General features: G+C 39.0%; 1 protein-coding gene across 1 annotated transcript; it reads left to right on the top strand.

Annotated features, from left to right (window-relative positions):
- Positions 1-1,735: 1,735 nt before the first annotated feature.
- On the top strand, positions 1,736-24,841 carry TM6SF2 (transmembrane 6 superfamily member 2). The gene is made up of 10 exons (XM_075207684.1): positions 1,736-1,992; positions 12,626-12,729; positions 14,708-14,805; positions 16,149-16,252; positions 16,501-16,583; positions 20,186-20,310; positions 20,405-20,506; positions 21,743-21,835; positions 24,053-24,172; positions 24,379-24,841. The coding sequence occupies exons 1-10, from the start codon at positions 1,901-1,903 to the stop codon at positions 24,583-24,585; spliced, it is 1,128 nt and encodes a 375-aa protein (XP_075063785.1). The 5' UTR covers positions 1,736-1,900; the 3' UTR covers positions 24,586-24,841.

The following is a 24,841-nucleotide window of genomic DNA, read 5'->3' as shown; positions in this document are numbered from 1 at the left end:
ACGAGATTGGAACGAAAATATTAAACGGTACGACCAACCAAATGAGGCGACAATCGTCCATTTGGGCAGACTTTCGACCATCGTGTCACTGCACACACTGACCCGACTTTTGAACGAGCGGTCGTATGTCGGCTGATTTAGCCGATTATTGGATGACTGTGTAGTGTGTACCCAGCTTTTGTTCTGGTGTGGGGATCATTGTTCCATAGAGACAGAGCAAACAGACACGTATAATGCTGCAATCATTGCTACCTAGTCTGGTTGTTTGATGATTGTGTCTAGCAGCCAGATTGCTGTGTGCATTGATGACTTAACTGCTTTTTTTGACTATCCAGTTTTGTGCTTCAATTCATGAGCATGGATAATAAAGTTTCTGTTTTAGGGGGGTATTCAATTGTTAGCGTTAACGAGGAAAAACGAGCGCTCAAAAAATCTTAGCGTTAATACGGTAATTACTCGCTCAATTTCAGCTCGCCGCTCTCTGAGCTGAAATTTCGCGAGTAAACTACCGTATTAACGCTTTTCTCGCGCAATATTACTGTATAAACGGTAATATTTTTGGAGCGCTCGTTTTTTCCCGTTAACGCTAACAATTGAATACCCCCCTTAGAGTGATGACATTTATTGCATTCTAATGAATTAGTGATTTGTGACATTTCATCCAGTTTTTAGAATGCCATCCCCTTTTAATTCCTACAGATTTTCAAAGTTCCCTGTAGAGTGTGAGAGCAGTCAGACAACAGTGGCTCACTCAAGACACAATCTCCCAATTAGAATCTGGGTCAGGTCAAGAGTCCTATGTGTGTCTGCAGGATGTGTGATAAGAAAGAGGTTAGAGTCCAGGCACAACTCATCAAACATGCACTGTTCTTCCACAGTAGTATGACTCTCTCTTCCATTCATTAGGCCAGGGTCTAAAGTCCCAAATAAGGAGGTGTTTTTCTACAGGGGGGAATTTTCGTTTGCCTTTTCAATTACTATACTTATCAAGGTTATGAGATGACATAATCTACACTTGTTGTTGAGGAGCTGTTAGTTTGCCCTTTTATTATTCTACAATCTGCATTTTATCACAACATCTGAACATATCTAAGATTACTAGGCTGGCTTGGTTATAACCTAGATAGCAAAGGACCACTAAATAAAAAATATGTCACCTTATATAAAATATTTTAACCAATCCCTGAGCAGAGCGTTATTGAATATAGAGGGTTAGAGCCACGATCATACAACATATTCATATTCTATAGTATTTATAATTTAATATTTATTAGTATTAATAATGCAAAGAATACTTTAGATTCAACTGCAATACTCCAATCCTGCGAGACAATGTTGCATATGAGGTACTAGATTCATGGGCATGATTAGAGCTGTGTGAGAGGGGCAGCCGTGCAGTGAATAAATCTGAAGGGGCACAGGGAAATTAATATATTAAGTTAGTTTGGTTACCATAGAGAGCTAAGTGGAGGGAGTTAACATTTCTAGTTCTGGCACTGCTGCTAAGCTGTCATTCAGAGCAGAAGCAAAGTGTCTGGAAATCATTTTATAATTTTAGCAAGTGTTGCACAGGTATTTAGTTTTTGACAAAGGCCTCAATATTGCATATATCTACCCAACACACTATCATAGCTTCAATTCTCCATGGCCATCCTGTGGTTAATAGAGTCCCTATCCTATTATCAGCAGCACAAATATGTTGCAATATCAGTCAGCAGTTAAAAGAAAGTGAGTGAACTTTGTATGGGCAGAAAAAGTTGCAGTGTGTTCACAGTGAGCTGCACACACACCCGCAGGCACTTGTCAGCAGTACACAGGAACCTCCTGCCCCGGCCTTCACCACACTCTATGCCGGGAAACACCGACTGCGGGGAACAGAATTTAGGAGGAGGTTGCAGCCATGGGTCTCCCGGAGCCCGCTGGGCCTTTACTGCTCTCTCTCACTGCTATCCCAGTCTCCTATGTGGTTAACTCCATGTCTGCCGCGTCTGAGTGAGTAAACTATACATGGTGATTGCATGCATGGCTGAGAACACACATTGCAGAGCACTGGGCTGTACACACGGACGTGTCCCCAGTGCTCTCCCCTGGATCGGCTGTGGCGGCTGAAGGGATCCTGACGCAAAGATTTTACCAGTGTTGCTATAATAAACGAATCTTGCATGTGGATTTTGTGATTATTATAATAATAATTATAATAATAATAATACATTAAGTCAGACTAACATGTTAGACAATGCGATTTATTTTAGTGGACTTTATTTTTTCTAATGTCTCAATTTCACCCAAATTGTGCCAACGTTTAATATACAAAGTTTTCATCTCCTCTGTAGCACCTGATCTTTTGAATTAAACATGGTTTTGTTAGTTTTTATACTACTATCAAAGGTCTTGTTTCCCAGCAGACGTTCTAATAATTCACATTTGAAAAGTGAAAATTATATAGTGGCATTTAAAAACTTGTATTAACCAATGATTATTTTACTTTCGAATTGTTTGATAGTTCTGAAACTGTGTCCATTTGATGCAGAGGTCAAATTATGTTGGCACCATAGTACACTTAACCAATGTCTGCTGTATAACTCAGACAAATGGGTGAATTATATTACCCAGAGACATCTGACCTTTGTCTCTCATATAGTAGATGTACAAAATCAAATCTTTCTGGTAAAGTTTACAGCTGACCATTAACTGATGCTTCTGTAATTGAACTGAAAGGTTTTGCCAGCTGGGTGTTTTCCGTCAACTATGTTTGTCTTTATATGTATGTGACAAATTATGTGCCATCATTATACAGTGCATAACATGTTAGTTATATGTAGCCTTTGTACTACTTAGACTTGTAGATTATGGAACCCGATCTGGGTTCCAGTTTACTAACCAACAGGCCACCATAGCATTGCGAACACTGCCATGGCAGATGTATAGGTAGGATGTTCCTGAAGAATGATGGTAGATTAGCAGTAGATGTCTAATCTATGACACAGATTGGAGGACTGTTTTATTGCTGACAGTCACAGACATTTTTTTCTCAGTAGTGCTGCACCCGTTTGGGTTTAATTTGACCTTCCGATAGACAGCCAGTAGAGCTTTGTATGTTCTTCCCATGTTTGCGTGGGCTTCCTCCGGGGACTTCGGTTTCTTCCCACAATCCAAAAACATACTAGTAGGTTAGTTGGCTGCATCAAATTGACCCTTATCTGTGTGTGTGTGTGTGTGTGTGTGTGTGTGTGTGTGTGTGTGTGTTAGGGAATTTAGAGTGTAAGCTCGTGAGTTCTCTGTACAGCAATGCGAAATTAGTGGCGCTATATAAATAAATGTTGATGATGAATATCTCTGTCGCTCACTGATGCGGTAGTCACATTCTTTAGCATGATGTTGGATGGACCCTGGTCATAGCTTGCTCCTCTCTGCGTTCCCGCTGGTGAATGCAATGTTGGGAAGCACTATAACTGACAGTGTGTACATGCCGTTAAATAAGTAATGCAATCTAGTGATGAGATCACTATTGTCCACTGGGCCCTATAATCCCAGAATAAGACAGGTTAAACATTAACACATTTACTTCAGAGGCCAATACCAGCTATATAGCTCCCAACTATCGTCATTTCACCTTGGCTGCATCCAGCACTAAACTGTGTCCTCCTTTCACATCTCAAAAAAGTTGAGAGCAGGCGCTGGCTGGGAGAGGGAAGCCCGGGGGCACACAGATGGCCGCATCTCATGACACGGGATGCGGCCGCGTCATTGATGGGCAGCACAGTGGCCTAGTGGTTAGCACTTCTGCCTCACAACACTGGGGTCATGAGTTCGATTCCCGACCATGGCCTTATCTGTGTGGAGTTTGTATGTTCTCCCAGTGTTTGTGTGGGTTTCCTCCGGATGCTCCGGTTTCCTCCGACACTCCAAAAACATACTGGTAGGTTAATTGGCTGCTATCAAAATTGACCCTAGTCTCTCCTTCTGTCTGTCTGTCTCCCTGTCTGTCTGTGTCTGAGTGTGTGTCTATATTAGGGAATTTAGACTGTAAGCTCCAATGAGGCTGGGACGGATGTGAATGAGTTCTCTGTACAGCGCTGCGGAATTAGTGGCGCTATATAAATAGATGATGATGATGATGTGATGCGGCCGCCTGTGCGCTGACGCGGCCGCATCTCGTGTGATCAGATGCGGCCGCGGGTAAAAATGTGGTATGTTGCATCCAGGGGCGGCCGGCCGGCCTACCCCCCGGCCTTAATAGCGGTGTGACTGAGCGCCCCTGGTTGAGAGGTCTGCCCAACCACACAGTGTCCGAAACAGAAAACTTAACCATTGCCACTAGCCTGTTACGGGACAGATAAGTTAAACGGGCACTGGATAGAGTTCCTATACCTCAAGGTAGGTCACCTTTTTGTTTAGCGACAGGGCCATTTCAAAAAGGGGGAGACCTCAACTTAATACATTAAAATGTAACCAATATGTAGAGACATGAGGGATGATTGTTATTCCAACAGTCTAGGACAATATGTTTTGATAAATGTAGCATTTACAGACCACATAACTTCCAGATTTGCAAAAAATGCAATGTAAAATATGTTCAACTTAAAGGGAATTGGCCATCAGGAATCATTGAAAAATAGGAATAAAATATGTTCTGCTTTTGTTAGTTATGAAAACTAGAAGTTGTTTGGATTTTTTATTTTTATATTCAGTCTTTAAACGAATTTTTTTTTTAAAAGTAGACATAGTAATGATGATGATGATGGTACATGGCTAAAAATTGTTTTCCTGTAGTATCTTCTACATACACCATTCTCTAAATCAAGAGAATTCCCTTTCACTGGGTGATTCACCCTATATATAGCTAGTAAATACAAGAGATTACAGCTCAGACATGTTTAAATCTACAAAAGTAGTGCAGGTCATTCTGTAAAGGGAATTACGTCAGAAATCCCAATCATAAAAAAACAACGTTAAGCCAACTTCTTCAATCTACTGGGGGGATAAACTGTACATTTTTATTATCCATTTAGCTTCTAATCTAAATGACTGACTTCTTTCTATCACCTCCTCTATTCGGGATAGGGACATGCTCTGTCAAAATATATTTCGGCCCAGCAAAATTTATGCTTTGATTTAGCCCAGTGACCTGCAATGGCTGATGACTCATTATATTTAGGTGTGTAATATATATATATATATATATATATATATATATATATATATATATATATATATATGATGTGTGTATAATAGATCATCAGGGATTTAACTGATTTCTAGTGAATGAATAGGCTGCAATCTCATGAATATTCATCATCATCATTTATTTATGTAGCGCCACTAATTCTGCAGCGCTATTCAGAGAACTCACTCACATCAGTTCCTGACCCATTGGGGCTTACAGTCTAAATGACCTAACACACACACACAGACAATGGTCAATTTGATAGCAGCCAATTAACCTACTATTTGCACTGGGGCACAGTATGTTTTTAGACTGTGGGAGGAAACCGGAAGCACCCGAGGGAAACCCACACAAATACGGGGAGAACACACAAACTCCTCACAGATAAGGCCATGGTCGGGAATTGAACCCATGACTCTAGTGCTGTAAGGCAGAAGTGCTAACCACTTAGCCACCGTGCTGCCCAGAATATTGGATAATATTGGATGGCTGAGTGTAGAGATGTAGGGACAATTTTGGTAGCATGGTACTTAGTTAACTAATGGTATATACTAGGGTTGTGCACCGGCCACTTTTGGTGTTTTGGGTTCTGATTAGCTTGAGGTTTTGGGTTCTGATTTGTTTTGCCAAAACACCCCACGAAAGGTTTTGGTTCTGATTTTGGGTTTTGGGTTCTGATTTTTTTTTAAAAAAGCATAAAAAGTGCTAAAATCCATTTATTTATTTTTTTTCACTCCTACACTATTATTAACCTCAATAACATTCATTTCCACTATTTTCCAGTCTATTCTGAACACCTCACACCTCACAATATTGTTTTTAGTCCAAAAGGTTGCACCGAGGTAGCTGGATGTTTAAGCTAAGCGACACAAATGGGCGGCACAAACACGTGGCCCATCGTAGGTGGCTGTGTAGGCTTGAATGGCCTTTTGCTGCTCCTCCATCATCTGCAGCATATAGAGGGTGGAGTTCAAGCGCGTCACTACCTCTTGTTTTAGTTGATGGCAGGGCAGGTTCATGCTTTTTTGATGTAGCAGGAACAGTGAACGTAGTTTAATATCTGATACTAATATTTCTGCACTGCAGGAACAGTGAACGTAGTTTAATATCTGATACTAATATTTCTGCACTGCAGGAACAGTGAACGTAGTTTAATATCTGATACTAATATTTCTGCACTGCAGGAACAGTGAACGTACTTGAATATCTGATACTAATATTTCTGCACTGCAGGAACAGTGAACATAGTTTAATATCTGATTCTAATATTTCTGCCCTGCAGGAACAGTGAACGTAGTTTAATATCTAATACTAATATTTCTGGACTGCCTATTGAAGTGGAATCTCGACGGGATTTGGTACCGGGGACACAATACCTCCATCAACCGTCTAAATTCCACTGCACAGATGGCGGACACCGGACGCACGTCTAACACCAACATAGCTGTTACGGCCGCAGTTATCCGCTTTGCCATAGGATGACTACTGTCGTACTTCGTGCTCATGGCAAACGACTGTTGGACGGTCAACTGTTTTGTGAAAGACGTAGCGTTCTTACGACTTCCCCTCTGGGAAGATGACCGACTACCAACAGCAGCAGCGGCAGTAGTAGGCGTACTGCTGCAGGATTCCTCTGATGAATCCCGGATTGAAGAGGACTCCGTCATGCCGGTGACATGGCCTGCAGGACTATATCTGATGGAGATCGTGGAGGAAGTTGACGAGGAGGGTGTTGGTGGTGTGTATACAACAGGACCAAAGGATTTAGGTGTCCCTGGACTGCTGACGGTCCTAGCCACAGGTCCTGAACTAACCACTGAATTATGAAGGTTCTTCAGGTGACGTATAAGGGAGGATGTCCCTAGGTGGCCAAGATCCTTACCCCTGCTTATTTGAGCTTTACATAAGGTACATATGGCCATACATTTGTTGTCCGGATTGGGATAAAAATAACTCCAGACCGAAGAGGTGGATTTTTTGGTCTTCTGACCAGGCATGACGATGGGCTTTTTCATCCCATGGACAACAACTGTTTCCCCCCCTGGTGCCTCATTTATGATAACCACATCAGCATCCTCCTCGTCAAGTTCCTCCTCAGCGCCAGCTACATCAATATCCTCCTCCCGGTGTACAACATTCACACCTTCATTAGCCAAATCTGTAACTGGACTGTGGGTGATCCTTCCAGCATATGCAGAGGGCGTGCTGCAAATGGTGGAAGGAGCCTCCTCTTCTCGTACAGTGATGGGAAGGTCAGGCTTCGCAACCACCACCACCCTTGGACTTGCCTTGGGGATTTGTGATGCCATCTCATTAGAAGGCAGAGTTGTTTGCTGTGTTGTTGATGACAGCTTAAGTCTCTTAAATTTTTTAGAGGGGGGGGAGGAGGAGGGCTTAGATCCTTGGGTGAAGCTGAACCAATAGTCATGAACACGGGCTAGGGCCTAAGCCGTTCCTTGCCACTCCGTGTCGTAAATGGCATATTGGCAAGTTTACATTTCTCTTCAGATGATTTCAATTTTCTTTTTTTGCTAATTTTAGTGAACTTTGGCTTTTTGGATTTTTTATGCCCTCTACTAGGAGATTGGGCATCGCCCTTGGCAGACGACGTTGATGGCATTTTATCGCATGCGGCCCAGCAAGCCTGAAAATGTGGCCCAGAAGGAGTTTTTGTTGTGGCAAGGGGGCAGCACTGTTAATGGGAAAAAAAAATCCTGCAAAAAAAAGAAAAGAAAATACTTACCTTGAGGTCACGCGGTCACGTCAGCTGGTACTCCGGCTCCCTCCCTTGTCTCCTCCTCCGTGCGGTGCTCGCAGTGAATGTCGGGCGTGATGTCATCACGCCCAACATCCATTGCGGAGCGCAGCACAGAGGAGTCACCCGCGCGAGAAGAACAATTAGCAGCACAGAATTGGAGAAAAGAAGAGAAGAGGACAGGAGAACAAGCCGATTAAATGGTAAGTTAAGGGGGATTTTTTTTATTATTTCAAGGGACGCTGACCAGTGAATAAAAGTCACCTGGTCCTGGAGCATCATGGACCTTATCTCCCTGCTACATACTTCTACTTGTAATACTAATGGGGCATTATATATTATTCTCTTTGGCCCATTATAAGTTGTTATCCCTTAACTAACATAGTGGTGTAATTAGCAAAACAGGTCACAATTTGGGGTCACAGTGATGTATATGTCAGGTACCGCAGGCCTGGTCAGGGCACCCTGATATACAATGCCTGGCTTAAATTCACTTTTTTGATATTGCATCGAAACAATACAAAAAGTGATTATAGTATAATAACTAGAGAGGATTTTTTGAACAGGGCGATTGAAAGGTGTGTATATATATATATATATATATATATATATATATATATATACATATATATATATGTTAACTATGTTTTCTATGGTTTTTTGGATGATCAGCTATCATTATTGTTAGTATATCTTATGTGCGGCCCAAACCAACTCGTCGTCTTCCAATGTGGCCCAGGGAAGCTAAAAGGTTGGACACCCCTGGTCTATGTCATGACTAGTGGCAGCAGCTTCAGCATTAGGAGGAAGTGGGTCTTGATCTTTCCCTACTTTATCCTCCAAATTTTTGTACTCCATTATAGTTAAATCTCTGGTACTAATATTTCTGGACTGCAAGAACAGTGAACGTATTTTAATTTAGCAGTACTAATATTTCTGGACTGCAAGAACAGTGAACGTATTTTAATTTAGCAGTACTAATATTTTTGGACTGCAAGAACAGTGAACGTATTTTAATTTAGCAGTACTAATATTTCTGGACTGCAAGAACAGTGAACGTAGGTAAATATAGCAGTACTAATATTTCTGGACTGCAAGAACAGTGAACGTAGGTAAATATAGCAGTACTAATATTTCTGGACTGCAAGAACAGTGAACGTATTTTAATTTAGCAGTACTAATATTTCTGGACTGCAAGAACAGTGAACGTAGGTAAATATAGCAGTACTAATATTTCTGGACTGCAAGAACAGTGAATGTATTTTAATATAACAGTACTAATATTTCTGGACTGCAAGAACAGTGAACGTATTTTAATTTAGCAGTACTAATATTTCTGGACTGCAAGAACAGTGAATGTAGGTAAATATAGCAGTACTAATATTTCTGGACTGCAAGAACAGTGAACGTAGGTAAATATAGCAGTACTAATATTTCTGGACTGCAAGAACAGTGAACGTATTTTAATTTAGCAGTACTAATATTTCTGGACTGCAAGAACAGTGAACGTAGGTAAATATAGCAGTACTAATATTTCTGGACTGCAAGAACAGTGAATGTATTTTAATATAGCAGTACTAATATTTCTGGACTGCAAGAACAGTGAACGTAGGTAAATATAGCAGTACTAATATTTCTGGACTGCAAGAACAGTGAACGTATTTTAATTTAGCAGTACTAATATTTCTGGACTGCAAGAACAGTGAATGTATTTTAATTTAGCAGTACTAATGTTTCTGGACTGCAAGAACAGTGAACGTAGGTAAATATAGCAGTACTAATATATATATATATCACTTTTTTTCTTATATATATATATATATATATATATATATATATATATATATGTGTTAACTATGTTTTCTATGTTTTTTTGGATGATCAACTATCATTATTGTTAGTATATCTTATGTGCGGCCCAAACCAACTCGTCGTCTTCCAATGTGGCCCAGGGAAGCTAAAAGGTTGGACACCCCTGGTCTATGTCATGACTAGTGGCAGCAGCTTCAGCATTAGGAGGAAGTGGGTCTTGATCTTTCCCTACTTTATCCTCCAAATTCTTGTACTCCATTATAGTTAAATCTCTGGTACTAATATTTCTGGACTGCAAGAACAGTGAACGTATTTTAATTTAGCAGTACTAATATTTCTGGACTGCAAGAACAGTGAACGTATTTTAATTTAGCAGTACTAATATTTTTGGACTGCAAGAACAGTGAATGTATTTTAATTTAGCAGTACTAATATTTCTGGACTGCAAGAACAGTGAACGTAGTTAAATATAGCAGTACTAATATTTCTGGACTGCAAGAACAGTGAACGTATTTTAATTTAGCAGTACTAATATTTCTGGACTGCAAGAACAGTGAATGTATTTTAATTTAGCAGTACTAATGTTTCTGGACTGCAAGAACAGTGAACGTAGGTAAATATAGCAGTACTAATATTTCTGGACTGCAAGAACAGTGAATGTATTTTAATTTAGCAGTACTAATATTTCTGGACTGCAAGAACTGTGAACGTAGGTAAATATGGCAGTACTAATATTTCTGGACTGCAAGAGCTGTGAACGTAGGTAAATATTGCAGTACTAATATTTCTGGACTGCAAGAACAGTGAATGTATTTTAATTTACCAGTACTAATATTTCTGGACTGCAAGAATATATTGCACTGGAATTTTTTTTATACTTTTTAAATTATTTTTTTATATTTTTTTTAAATTTTTTTTTTTTATGATTTTTTAATAATTATTAAATTACTATGGACTTAGCAGAACAAAGCACAGGACAAAAGCACCACTGGACTCAGCAGGAAAGAGCACTGGCCAAAGCACCACTGGACTCAGCAGCATAAAGCACCACTGGACGGAGCACAGGAGCACAGAACCACCCTCTCCCCTGATCTCAACCCAAATGAAGATGGAGGCCGCAAGCGGGGAATTTATGACATCCGAGTCTCGCGAGATCCGACGCGAGACTTGGATGTCATAGCCTCGTTTTGGTTTCATTTAGCCGCTGGAAATACCCGAACAGTGCTCGGATCCCGTCGGATCCGCACTGTTCGGGTGGGCTCGGATTAGCGGAATCCGAGCCCGCTCATCCCTGGTATATACTGTACATTTTAGGTACAAACAATACAAATAAAGGGTAATAATAATTGACAGAAACGATTGTGGTATAGTATTGGGTTGAACTAATTGGATGATAGTGGTGAAGACTCTGAAAAAAAGTCCTGGATTGTGTGGCAAAGGCTGATGAAATATCCATTAACAGAACAAAATAAAAAAATACTCCCCCTTGTAGCTCCTTTTACTTTCTCTCTTGTTTTCTTTTTTTGGGGGTGGAGCATAGCTACTTTCATACAATTAATACAACCTAATACTGTACCAGAATCTTTATATTGCCATATTAATATTTGCTGGGCATTTTGATTCCATATAAAAAACTGCTGGATGTGCATTAGCAATAGAGCGTTTGCTGACCACTAGCTCTGTTGTATTAGATCTTGCTTGGTGTGCATTATCACTGGCATATTAGATTTTGCTGGACTTTGTGATTTGCAGATTTGTGATTTTGCTGTTGGTTATAGCTTCCTGGTTGAGCTAATGTGTATTTTTTTTCTTTCAGTTTAATAGGAATCTGTTCTGTTGATTTTTAAAGACTCTTTATTACTGGTTTAATAATCATAGAACTGAAAAGTCTTCTGACGAACTAAAATAACAACAGTCTATGGGTTGTATTATTGGTGGCATTAAATGAGTAATAACAAATTTGTTTTCGGAAATACACTTTTGTGTGATGGACATTGTATAATACGAAATGGTTTTTCTTGGTTGCCATATAAATTTGCTGCTCTACCCAGTGCACATAATGGTGAGAATGTGACGTGAGGGACAAATATATTTATGGGTATATATGGTATTGAAGGGGTATTTAGTTATTCTAAATTAAAATAACTCATTACAAATATTTGTATTATCATTTGTTTTAATTTGTCATTGTAAAGTTTTAAAGACTTTATAGAACTTTGCATACTTTTACTAAAAGATTTTTTTTAAGAGTTAACTGTCATTGTAGCAAAGAAACAAATCTACCTGTTATATCATGTATTAATGTATTTAATTTTGTAATGCAGCAATCCAATACATGCATTTATTTTTATGATTGTGTAAAAACAAAACAAAAAAAATGTTTGACCTACTAGTTTACACAACTACTAATTTACATAACCACATCCCTAACCCCAGTTGCATGTTACATGTTGCAATGCTTTGGAAATTATTTTCTAATGATTACTTAGAAAGATATGTTTTTTGATCATTTATATTTATTGTCTGATTGACCTCTAAACATCCAGTGATGGTCTCTGGTATGGATCCACTTTTAAAGGCAGTGCTGATCATTTTGGAACTTTTCTGGTAAATTAAGCACATTAAAGCTCATTGAAGTGTGGCAGAAGGGCACAATACTGTTGACATAAAGATGTGCTAAATAAAACATAATTGGACAGTAAAACCAGCAGAGACATAAACTGTTAGATTGAGTCAGACACAGTGCTGATTTTATTCAAGTATTTATTTATTGGAAGCGTAAAAATGATCTGATGTTTTACAGTGAATGTTGCTTTATATAAACATGTTCTTTTTTTTCTGTAGAGGAAATATATTCTATGTCTGATCCTATCACTCTGTATTTTTTTCAGTCCACTTTTTATAGCGGGTCTCGGAGTGCTGGTACTGCTCTCTTTACTGGTTGTGCTATATTACTTTGTACAAGGAAACCCTCCACAAGATCCACTGTTTTATGGTAAGTTGAGGGCTCTCTCATTAGCCACAATTGACAGATCTTGATGTGTTTTTTGCTGTCAATTATTGTGTACTGTATAAAATAGAACGTGTGCTTAATATCCCATATTAAATATTCTTTCCTTTCATTTTTTAGCCCACAAACTTTAATTGGCTCAGCTGTATTCCTTTGCATTCTGAATTTTTGTATTTCCATGGACAGTCGGGGAACAGAGCCAGACAACCATAACATTATGTTAGTTGGATAATGCAGGTCACAGACATGCATTGTCACCCAATTTTGACCAAGTTGTTTAACCATTGCGCCTTCAATTTGTGGGGCATGGCCCTTGTTACAGACAAAGTTGGTGTACAGCAGAAAATGAGATGGACTCCCAACATTCAGTTAACTAAAAATAAAAACCCTTTTATCATAATATGTATTCAATAAAATAAAACATAATCAACTAAAACATACAAACTGATCAAATGCAGGACAAACCTATACAAAAGTACATGAGCTCTTAGGTTAACATTTAAGTTAATGACAACATGATCATTTATTGTGCCTGAGTTCTTGTCACTGCAACTTAAATAGCTGTCGTTATTCTCTATAGTAAATGTGATATTAATTATGGACATGTAAAAATACGCTGTCACAGCATATTTGCTTTTTGGAATATCATTCGCCTCTTTAGGGCCAATGCTCCTTTTTTGGTGGAAGCACATGGGTGTGCGTGTCAAAATAGCACCGTCTTCTACGGTTGTAAAATGTATAATTTTCTGCTGGTAAAACGCGGTGGATTTCCTTAGATTAATGCACGTGTGCTTTTAATTGTGACAATATGCAAAAATTAGATTTCATTTTTTAGGACATGATATTTAAATGGGAGAGTGCACATTTTCAGGGTTGTTCATGCTTGTCGGGTAGCTGCAGAGCTCTTAATCCCTTTGATTTTTATAGGTGCTCAGGTGGTGGTGGTAATGGGGAGTTGTCCTATGCTTTATGTGGGATGACTTTATTACTACTCACACAGACGTGATTTGACACAAATTCCCATGTAATAAAAATGGCACATAAAAATGAGGCATGTAATAAGATAGTCTCCTAGGACCTGAATGAGGCATGATCAAGTACTTTAGGTGTAGAAAGAAATAATTTGATTTTACTGGGGCATTTTTAAAAACCGGAATGTGTGATTACACCAATCTGTGCACAAATAGGTAGGTGTAATTGCACCTAAAAAGCTCCTTGTTTGATCATCATTTATATTTTAAATAGCTTCTACCAGTAAGGGTACATCAAGACTTCCTTTATTTAAAATATTTAAAATTTACATTTTTAGCTCTTTTTGTAAACAAAATGGCATATATGCACATATTAATGTACATCCCATCTCAAATATAAAGTATTCCCATTGAAAGATGTGACTGATATAATTTTGGCTGATTTGTGCAATCACCACTGCTTTAAATTCACTGTAATATTTTATCCCACAAAAATAAAGTTTTGTATGCAAATTAGGTGCATTATTTATAATCTCTAACATTCAACTTTTATTGCCACTTGTCTGACAAGCTCCACCCATCCTAAGGTACTATTCTGCCACACCACACCCGTAGCTGTAGTTGCCTGATGGTTTAAAGTTGCATGAGAGTTTATAATCATGAATAATTCATGTTTGAATGATATGTTAAGTGTTTATCTAGTTAATACCTACAAGATTGTCATAATATGTACATTATTGAAACCCACTTTCGGCCAGGTAGTTTTTTATATTTAGTGGACAGGTATTCCTATAAGGGATAAGGTACAGTCTGCAGCTAAAGGGGTTTGCTTTGATTTGACAAGATTTGTTCAAGTGAGAATAATTGGGAAAAATAAAATATTTTTTGTGTCTCTGTGCCCCTTGGTAGTTGTTTGTAAATTTCCCCTTATATTTAAACTGACACCACATACCTACATGTAAATTTGTATTTTTCTTTCCAACCATTTTTAGTTTTTGCGATTTTCTCCTTTACAAGCGTGATTGACTTAATAATATATCTAGAAGAAGATGGCTACCTTAGTGGGTTTATGGAGTTCTACATGAAAGAGGTGAGTCTTATTTGTTATGATCTCAGACCTGGTAAATATGTGCTGGGTTAGCAATTTTATCTTTCAGCCTTATTAATATGACATTTATTTACAATATTTTTCCCTAGAAAAGGTGGCACACTTAAATACTACAGATCGCCTGAGTGCAAATTGTTGTCACTTTCACTTACAGGCATTTTCAACGTAATTTTTACTAATAATCCTGGACATTGAGAGGCAGTAGCTCCAGTGTGGGGATGTCATAATGCCTGATACCCACTAGTATTTTATTTGCTTTAAAAAACGTGTTTGACATACTGTTGGTAACTAGCACTTTTACTTTGTTAATCACATTGAATGGAGCAAGAGGTGTTCGGAAAACTAATGCTAGTTTAACCAAAATGCAGGTAAAAAACACAAGTGGATATGCTGACATTGGAAATGGGTTTCATTAACAGACAAATTTACATGAGTTGTACTAGCATTAAAAACACTAGTAAATTATACCTGCTCACTCTCCTGAAATAGGAGTCCGGAATAGGTCTCTGGGTAGCACACCCGCAAGGGCAGGCCATTCTCCCGCATCGCATCCTGCCCACTTCCTAGTAAAGTGGGCAGGATGGATGGCAGCCTCAATGACACAGTTTGCGGTCGATTGTGTCATTTTGGCCTCTCCCCAGCGACAAAATGCAGAGGGGGACAGGGCCAAAATGACACGATTTGCCGCAACCTGCCCCCTCTTGCCCTACCATCAAAAACTGTTGGCACGTATGCAGTAAATGCATGTATTGAACATTTGAACACCAATGGTTATGAGGCCGCAGACATAAGACATATATGTAGCTGGCTTTTGGTCTTCACTAAAATGTTGCAGTAATCTATTAGATTGTCTCTACTGCCATCTGGGTATTTAAATGAAAAGATTTCTCTGGTGCAATCTGCAACAAATCACATTATGTTTGCTCACACAGCAGTTACTAGCTTTCTGTGACAGCGGTGGCTTCATTCAGTCTTATTAGCATGCAAACACTTTTGCAAAGCTGTGAATCAAAAAGCCATATAGTTTCCACCCACAATTCCTAGAGTGAGGATTATATTTTTATCCTCTAATAAAATGTTAGATATGAGCATACAAATAGATTTCCTTTTTACAGGATGTGGAGCATGCACAACTGTTAGATCTGATTAATTTACATAAGGCAAAGACACACTACATCCAAAGAAGAGGTTTCACTTTAAGCTCGGAGATATAATATCGTAAGCCTTTTGCAATGTTGTTTTTAAGAACTAGCAATAAGGGATTAATGCCCTATACTGTGGCTGTGTTGGCAATAAAAGTTGTAGCTAATGTTTTCTTCCTGTAGGGGGAGCCATACCTCCGTACTGCACATGGACTGCTCATCTGCCTGTGGGATGGTACTGTACATTACCTACTCTACTTGATTATGTTAGCAGCAATTGCTAATGGGTAAGAAAAGCAGTTATGTATGGTGGTTATATTTTTTGAACAGCCTTGTTGCTTTGGTGTTAACCCTTGATGAGTTTATCAGACCATTCTAGTGAATTGAAAAATAAATAAGTAAATAGCATAGTATATAAGTTCAATGAACTTCTGATTGGTCATCCTCACATGAAAGCATTTTTAGACAGCAGCATCTTATTGCTAATGTGATGTTAGCCCTGTTCTGAAAAGTAAGAGTTTTCTCTTCTCTCTAGGAAGAACTACAGGGCAGTGGGACTTTTCTGGCTGGGCTCCATATTTATGAGCATGCTGGTGTTTCTCCCTGGAAATGTGATTGGTAAAATAATATCCATGTCTTTCACCTGTCATACCTTTCTGCAATATGGGTTAAATATTCAAGGGAATGCTGTCATGGAACTGCTGTATAATGTCCATCATGATAAATAATAAAATCCCTCTTCTCTTTAGATATAAATGTAGTTGGCTGTCTCCTGTCAGTGAATGACTGAAAAAATAACATCCATTGATCTTGAGCTTTTTATTTTGGACCATACTGCCCTATGGTGTTGCTATTTTTTTTGTCCTTAGACATCCACTTACGCTACTGGGTTGATCTGCCTTGCCCAACTTTAAGAGATGGTCTTATAATGCCCACCTTCTATCTGACCTCTGCTTCTTTTACAAGTCATTGAATGGAGCAGAAATACAGCTCACATGGCATTGCAGTATCCCTTTTGTGGAGGATATCGCAAAGCCTGTCTGAAATGCACTGCTCAAAACCAGGTATACTGAATGTCAACTACGCGTGCATGAGCCTGTGTGCTTTTCTCCCTCTCTCTTTGCCATTTGATGGCACATACCATTTCCCGCTGCACAAGGGACTAACTGACTGGCTAGAAATATATTACCATAGATATCAAGTGGCATGGCCGTAACTAGGGCTGTGCGACGGGCGACCGCCCAGGGCGCAACGCTGAAGGGGGTGCAATTTAGGAATATTTTAGGTTCATTTGGTTAAAATTGAGGGCTCGGGGGGCGGCATTTGTCTTTCTCGCCCCAGGTGCTAAAATTCCAAGTTACGGCTCTGTCAAGCGTGGGTATGAGGAAAGTTCGGTAAATCCAGTATATCTCCCAACTCGGCAACTCCGTTCTGCAAAAGATCTGCGTCTCTCATCCACCCTCATTACATCCTCCCATTCCCGGTTACAGGACTTTTTTCGGGCTGCACCCACTCTATGGAACTCTCTCCCTCGCACAATAAGACTCTCCTCTGGTCTACAAAATTTCAAGCGTTCTCTGAAAACCTACCTATTCAGACAAGCTTATAATATTCCTCAACCACCCTCTTAACCTCACTACCTTTAGCCTGTTACACAATTTCACACAAAACAACTACCCCCTGACCAACATTGTTGTGTGACAGGATCATTTAGCTTATGAGTCACCTTACCTTTGCAGTCTGGCTGGGCCAAGATGCAAAATGTATACTTAACCTCATGTGTCAATCTCCCATTGTCCCATAGATTGTAAGCTTGCGAGCAGGGCCTCCTCACCTCTTTGTCTGTTTTACCCAGTTTGTTTATTAGTTTACTATGTTTGTCCCCAATTGTAAAGCGCTACGGAATATGTTGGCGCTATATAAATAAATGATGATGATGATGAAGGGTCCTACCGCATTACAAAACATGAGTACAGAGGCTCTTACCCCAAAATGCAGATTGCCTCAATGTGAAAAGACATGCTGTGAAATCCACACATAGATATGTAAGGTTTCTCCAGCCTCCACAATGATCTAACGTTTATGTGGTATCTTTTCAGTTTTGATAAGCTTCTGAAACTTCTATGAATATATTTCTGAATATTATTAGTAGCTATTTTTAAAGTAACTTGTATATTAGGTTTGGTTCTTATTAAATTCGACTCGGGACGTTAACTGAGTTCTCTTTCTAAAGTACAATATGCTTGTAGTTGTAGTTTGACAGGTGTCATACTTACTGGGGCACACGTTTCCACAATCCTTTTTTTTTTTTTTTTTTTTTTAAAGCCACGATTTGTGACACCATGTTCAATAATGTCAGACCGTCCACATTAATGCTATCACTGTAGATTCTATGCTGTCTTTGAGAGATCTGTACCTTATTGTAGGCTAACTGATAAGTATGGCATACAGCACACTGGACTGATTTCTGTAATATGCTATAGTTGCTATACATATTTTTTCATGGTAGTTATGGTAAGTAAAATGAAAATGTAATTGTTCCTTACTGACTACGTTATCACTGTAAAATTGTGCCTTCTTCCATGGACTTAATGGAATTAGAGTAAATATTGATACATATATTGATGAATTGAACCACTTACCAGTTTTCAGCCTTACTAGAATTTACTATAGTACGAGGTATGTCTGTTAAATAACGAGACTGATTAACTCACCTTTATTTATTGGTATTACAAATTTGATGTTTGTCCCCTTCAATAAACTCCCCTTTTGCACTAATACATCGCTGTAGTCTTGTTTTCCACTGGTCCAAGGCATGGAGCAAATCAATTTCTGTCACTTGTTTCAACATATCTGCCGTTTTCTTCTTTACAGCATCAACTGACTCAAAATGTGTCCCTTTAAGCACTGATTTAACTTTTGGGAAAAGATATAAATCGCAAGGTGCTAAATCATGTGACTATGGAGGATGTTCATGTGTAGTAATGTGTTTGTCAGTCAAAAACTGCTTCACAGAAAGTGCTGTGTGAGCAGGCGCATTGTCCTGGTGAAGAAAGAAATAATTTTTCACATTTGCGGCCGTTTCTTTCTGACTCTTTCTCTCAGCTTTTGCAAATCTTCCTTATAATAATGCTGATTAACTGTTGTGCCTTCTGGAACCCATTCTTCCAAAATTACACCCTTGATATTGAAAAAAACAATGAGCATTGCTTTGAATTTTGACTTGCTTTGACAAGCTTTTTTCATTCTTGGTGATGATGGTGTTTTCCAGTGCATTGACTGTCTTTTGGTTTCAGGTCTCATCACAAGTGATTACTTTATGAAACAGGTTTGGATCTGTGTCAAGTTGCTGCAGAATGTCAACACAGCATTCCTTGCGACGTTCTTTTTGCTCTGGTGTGAGAACCCTTGGGACCATCTTTGCACCAATTTTTGTCATGTTAAGATCCTCACGCAAAATATTTCATACAGTGTCTTTGTCAATGTTCACAGATTCAGCTATCATTTCAACACTGAATCGGCGGTCTTTTTGAACAACCTGACTGATTTTTTTTCTACATTTTCTTTGGTTTTTGAAGTGCAAGGTCGTCCAGAGTGTTCATCATCTTCGACATTCTTCTCACGTCCCTTGCTAAATCTTTTGTGCCACTCAAGCATACGCGCACGAGACAGGTAGCCATTCCCATAGGCCGTAGTAAGCACTTGAAAGCATTCTGTTGGTGTTTTGTGCAATTTTATTAAAAATTTCAAATTGACACCTTGTTCAACTTTTAAACTTAGCATTTTTTCGGGACTCTGCAGAAAACACAACCGAACGTCATAGAGTGTTGCAGCTTGTCATGCAGGTTCAGACGGTTCAAGGCTACTACATATGCATTTATAATCGGTTCTGACTGCTTTGTTTACTAGGTGGAATCACAGTCTCGTTATCTAATAGACATACCTTGTATGTCTGTGGGTTGCTCATAGTTCAGAACAAACTGATAAAGCTAAGGTTTGATTGCATTAGGTTGAGAATGAAACTAGTCTTGTGGTATTCCAGACATAGTGATGTGAGGCTAACTGGTGGTGTCATAGTGGCCTGGGAGACATGTGTGCTGTATGTTAATAGAATCTGACAGGGGACTCCTAACTTCATCAATGTCACTCTAGTTTTAGAACGACACACAGATTTCCCCGCTGCAATAAATTTTTGGATGTTATGATTGTTTGTATTTTAGGAAAGTATGGAACTGAAGTACGTCCTGCCTTCATCCTTAATGTCCCCTACCTGCTACTTCCTGTCTGGGCAGGAATGAGGATATTCAGAGAAAAACATACTTTTACCAACATCCCAGCAGAAAAGGTAAGAGATGTTGTCAATTGTCTTACAAACCAAAGTGTCCTACAAAGATAAATAGAAGCTGTTTTCAATGTAACTATTTTTGTTCCCTCATCAGGTAGAGGTGGCGCACACTGTGGACATCTTTCAGCGTCCCATAGATATTGCATTGATTTTGTACCTGTTGGGTGCCATCGTATTTACCGTCTTCAGAGGCCTGGTAAGTGTGAGAACAGAAATAGCTGTGGTATACTGCCATCCACACACTGCCCACATTGGACTGTTCCTTGGAACATCAGGGCTAAATATAAATACCCTTTTAGAGACTGAAAACAAATGAATGGAGCACTCAACTTCCCAAGGCAGACACAAAAGCAGGAACCACAATTTTATGAGTCTCACAGGTGCCTGATGAGTGGAGTTGCTATTTAAAAGGGAAACACTTGTTAATGTACTGAAAGTAACATTTTGTTAGGCAAGTGCAGGTTTCAGAGTACACTCTCTAGTGACAACTGTTTGAAGTTTACTCCAGCCCTTGCAGGTTCAGAAGATGGCTGACTTCTGTTAAAGCTATTGTAAAGAAACAAACTTCTATCCAAGGGGCAAGGCATCCTAATGGGAGAAACTTTCATTTTGATTGGAGTTCTTCCTTAATGCATTAATTCTTCATACAAATCTGCTGAGAGGCAGTGTCAATCTGCTGAGTAAAGATAAATAAATATGTTTATTAATATGAAAAAAGTATCCTGCAGGATTCAAATATATCTAAAAGTTCACATTTTCATGAGCTAAAAATCTGGTGCTGTAGGACTGGACCCGTGTACTCCTTTATGGTATAATACCATGATTCACACACTATGTAAAACTGAAGATGCCCTGATTTGGGAAAAATCTATTGGACAGCTCAAAAGCTTTTGAACATTCTAGAGCAGAATTACCTCCAGCTACGGAATGCAAGCAGGCATTACCTCCATCATAGAAACTAGATAAAGTACTATAAAAATATGTTAATCTGTTCATACCTTATAATTTGCATAACACAAATACAAAAAAATACATTAATATTCAGTTAGTCCATTAAAATGAAGGTGTTGAACTATTATTTTTTGCTATTGAGGCAATTGAGTGCTGAAACGGTTGTTTTGTTTGCTATATGTATTGATATGTGCAAATATTTAATTAAGAATTCACACTATTTCCATTGCACATATATTCCATAAACTAAACAGAACAAACAAAATACAGGAAATGCCCAGGAACATTTTACAAGTTCACATCCCTGTAAGTCACCTGTGATCCTCCCATACTTATGCTGCTCCAAGCATAGGGTAAGCTCATCTACAGATATCCAATTTTTGTAACGTGAGCTGTACATTTAGTGATCTGTCTCAATAATAGTATATTATTATTATATGTGTATATATATATATATAAACTTTTTCTTTTGCCTCTGCAGCTTGTCTTGGACTGCCCTTCAGATACCTGCTTCACTTACATCTACCAATATGAGCCATACCTGAGAGACCCAGTGGCTTATCCCAAAGTTCAGGTCAGTGCACTGTATCTCCACTCCACTTCCAAGAGACAGTCCCTGTTGTTGTCAGGAGTTGATAACTACACAATTTCCAATCCAGTCCTTGTTGAGCAGATGTGTTTGGTTACTACTCAAACCTAGTATTCTTGACAGAGACCGGACTTCTCTCAACAGCCCACCCTGAACTTTAAGTCCCTAAACTTACACTTAAGGGTGGACAAGTTCAGAATGTAATCTGTATGATCAGTGATCAGCACAGTGGAGTGAGATGAATGTCTCGCCTCCATTTACATAAAAGATGCATATCTCCACTTCCCAATATAGGAGTGACATCGCATCCTTACCACTTAGAGAAGTTCGGGCCCATTTTACCATGATCATGGCCAGGATATCAACCTGTTCTAAAAATTATCAGAGTGTGGAAAGCTTAGAATGACTAATGTGAAAGTAAAGGAGTTCCCATCTTTACCTTTAAATTAACTTGCTTTTTGTCCATTTTATAAGATGGCCTGGACAGTGGCTTGCTATTAGCCTCACTTAAAGTCCAAGCATCGGTTTTTTCCATTCTTTCCAGAGAAAACTGGCTACCATACCTGAGATCCGGACCTTTATTCAGGGGGTTATTCATGTGCACCCACCCTTTGTTCTGCTAGTAGCACCGAGGGATCTGAACTTGGTCATTTTGGTGCTACAGAAGCCGCCTTTTTAGCCTTTGGAATCCGTTTAACCTTAAGTTCCTTACCTGAAAGGTGTCCTTCTTGCTGCCCATCACTTCAGCAAGACGAGTGTCTGCATTGGCTGCCCTGTCTTGCAGATCACCATTTCTTGTCTTGTTGTGCTTCTTTCCAGCCCAAGGTGGTGTCAATATTTCATTAACCAATATATTGTTATCCCTGCTCTAGGCCAGGGCTGGGGGCATCTAGAAATGATAAATAATTGCTCCACCAGCTGTTGGATGTGGTTAGGGCCTTGAGGATTTATGTGGACAGATCAGCTTCTTTGCACAGAACAGATAGCCTTCTTGTTCCGTATGACGCACAGACGAGTGGATGACCGGCAATAAAACAGTCAGTTGCGATGTGACTTAAAGCTAACATCCACCATGCTTTTATCTCAGAGGGAACTGCAATTCTAGATGATATTATAGCCCACTCTACCAGATCTATGAGCGCCTTCTGGGCAGCTCGACATCGAGCCTCAGTTGAACGTTTGGGTTGGGCAGCAACATGATCATCCATCCACACCTTTACCACATTCTATAGATTAAATATTTTTATTTCAAAATAAGCCAGCTTTGGCCGAAGGTTTTGCACACCGCATCAGTGTCTTATCAAACCAATCCCTAGAGGCATCTTTAGATGGTCCCCATGGTAAGCTTTGTCCCTGTAATGAAAGGAACGAGAGAAAAGGATTTTTGTACTCTCTGTAAAATGCATTTCTTTGAATCAATTCAGGACCCTACGCTCCCATCCGTTTATTTTCTCTGTTTTTCGGTTGAGTGTGATTCTTGTTTGATTGTTATTTCAGTTTTATGGTAGTTAGTCAAAAACAGAATGGACTCTGTACAGGGACATAGAAGGGGAGGAGCAGCCTAGACAACTGTTTAGTTGCAGTAGTGCCTTACTCCCAGCACAGCAGCCTTAATGCCACATGGTAAGCATTGTCCCCAATTGGATTCAGAGAAATGGTTATTATGATGAGTACAAAAATCCCGTTTTTGCATGAAAAAGTTGTACCAACCTCCATTTAAACAGAGAGAAAGCTCCATAATTTTAAATCAACTGGAATAACAATTTAAATGGTGTTACATTTTTGTTGACATCCTTTATATGGGGCTTCCATCTTCAGTTACCTTTTAATTACTGGTTTGTACATGATCTCCTTCAGTTTATATTAAATGTATAAATGTATTTTTCTATCTTCTATATGTGTTTTTGAGCAATGTTACTCTCTGGATACAGTTTGTACCCAAGGGACCACATCATAGCCACAGGTCAACTAAAATTCTAAAATAAGCGGCTCTATCTGGTGAAATAAATAGAAGGCACAGATGGAATATATATATATATTACACACACACTTTGTTATTCTTTTACTTTTTTAAAAAAAATAAATAGAAATATTTATATTTTCCATAGCAAATTACTATGGTTGCTTTAGCCAAACCATATAGTTTGTTCATGATGGGATGCAAAGCACTAGCATGAAGTGACTATTATTTTTACCTTCCAGATGTTAGTGTACATGTTCTACCTACTTCCATTTTTGTGTGTGTCCATCTATGCTTTGCTGGTTCCTGGATGTTCATGGATGTTGGACTGGACAATTGTGTATGCTGGTGCAGTTGCTCAGGTAAGCAAAGCTTTTCTGATTTATAAGATGTCATTCTTTCTCTATATTTATATATCTTGTATAGTAGCATATTGAATATATGTCAGATGATGATTATTGAGCTATCTTGATAATCCAGAGTTAGTCTTTTCAACAAAGTCTTTGTGAATAATAGGTGCTTTATTCATGGTCTTAGATTTTTCTTCTTTGAACATTGTTCTTCATAGGCCCAGTTTGCGCACATGGGATCCTCAATTTATCACCGAACTCCATATACTTATCGCATTCCCCGAGAAACTTGGTGGGAATTTATGGTATTGAATATCGTATTTACTCTGGGAATGCAACTTCTGGCCTACCGCTGTGTCCGGAACCCAGCCTACTTCCTGAAAGAAACAAAACAGACAGAAGAGGATGGCAAGAAAAAGAATTAGTGAGGGGTGCGGATAGGACTGCAGTGCTTCATAGGTCTTGAGTAAGCCCTTCGAATGCTGAAGGTGAACTGGGCTCTTTATGGTTTACAGGACTCCAGGCTGTGACTTGGATCTCATTGAAAGGTTGCTGAACAAATTCAAAAGGACACGTTAAACTCAGAAGTGACCCTATTGTAAACCTGACAAATAACAAGTACACTTTCTGTTTGTTTTTTACTCAGTTGCTAGTAACAAATTAAAATTTGTCCAATTCCAA

Source organism: Mixophyes fleayi, chromosome 1 (genome assembly GCF_038048845.1).
Source record: "Mixophyes fleayi isolate aMixFle1 chromosome 1, aMixFle1.hap1, whole genome shotgun sequence".
Lineage (NCBI taxonomy): Eukaryota > Metazoa > Chordata > Amphibia > Anura > Limnodynastidae > Mixophyes > Mixophyes fleayi.
The sequence above is the reverse complement of the archived record's forward strand: the minus strand, read 5'-3'. Positions and strand labels throughout refer to the sequence as shown.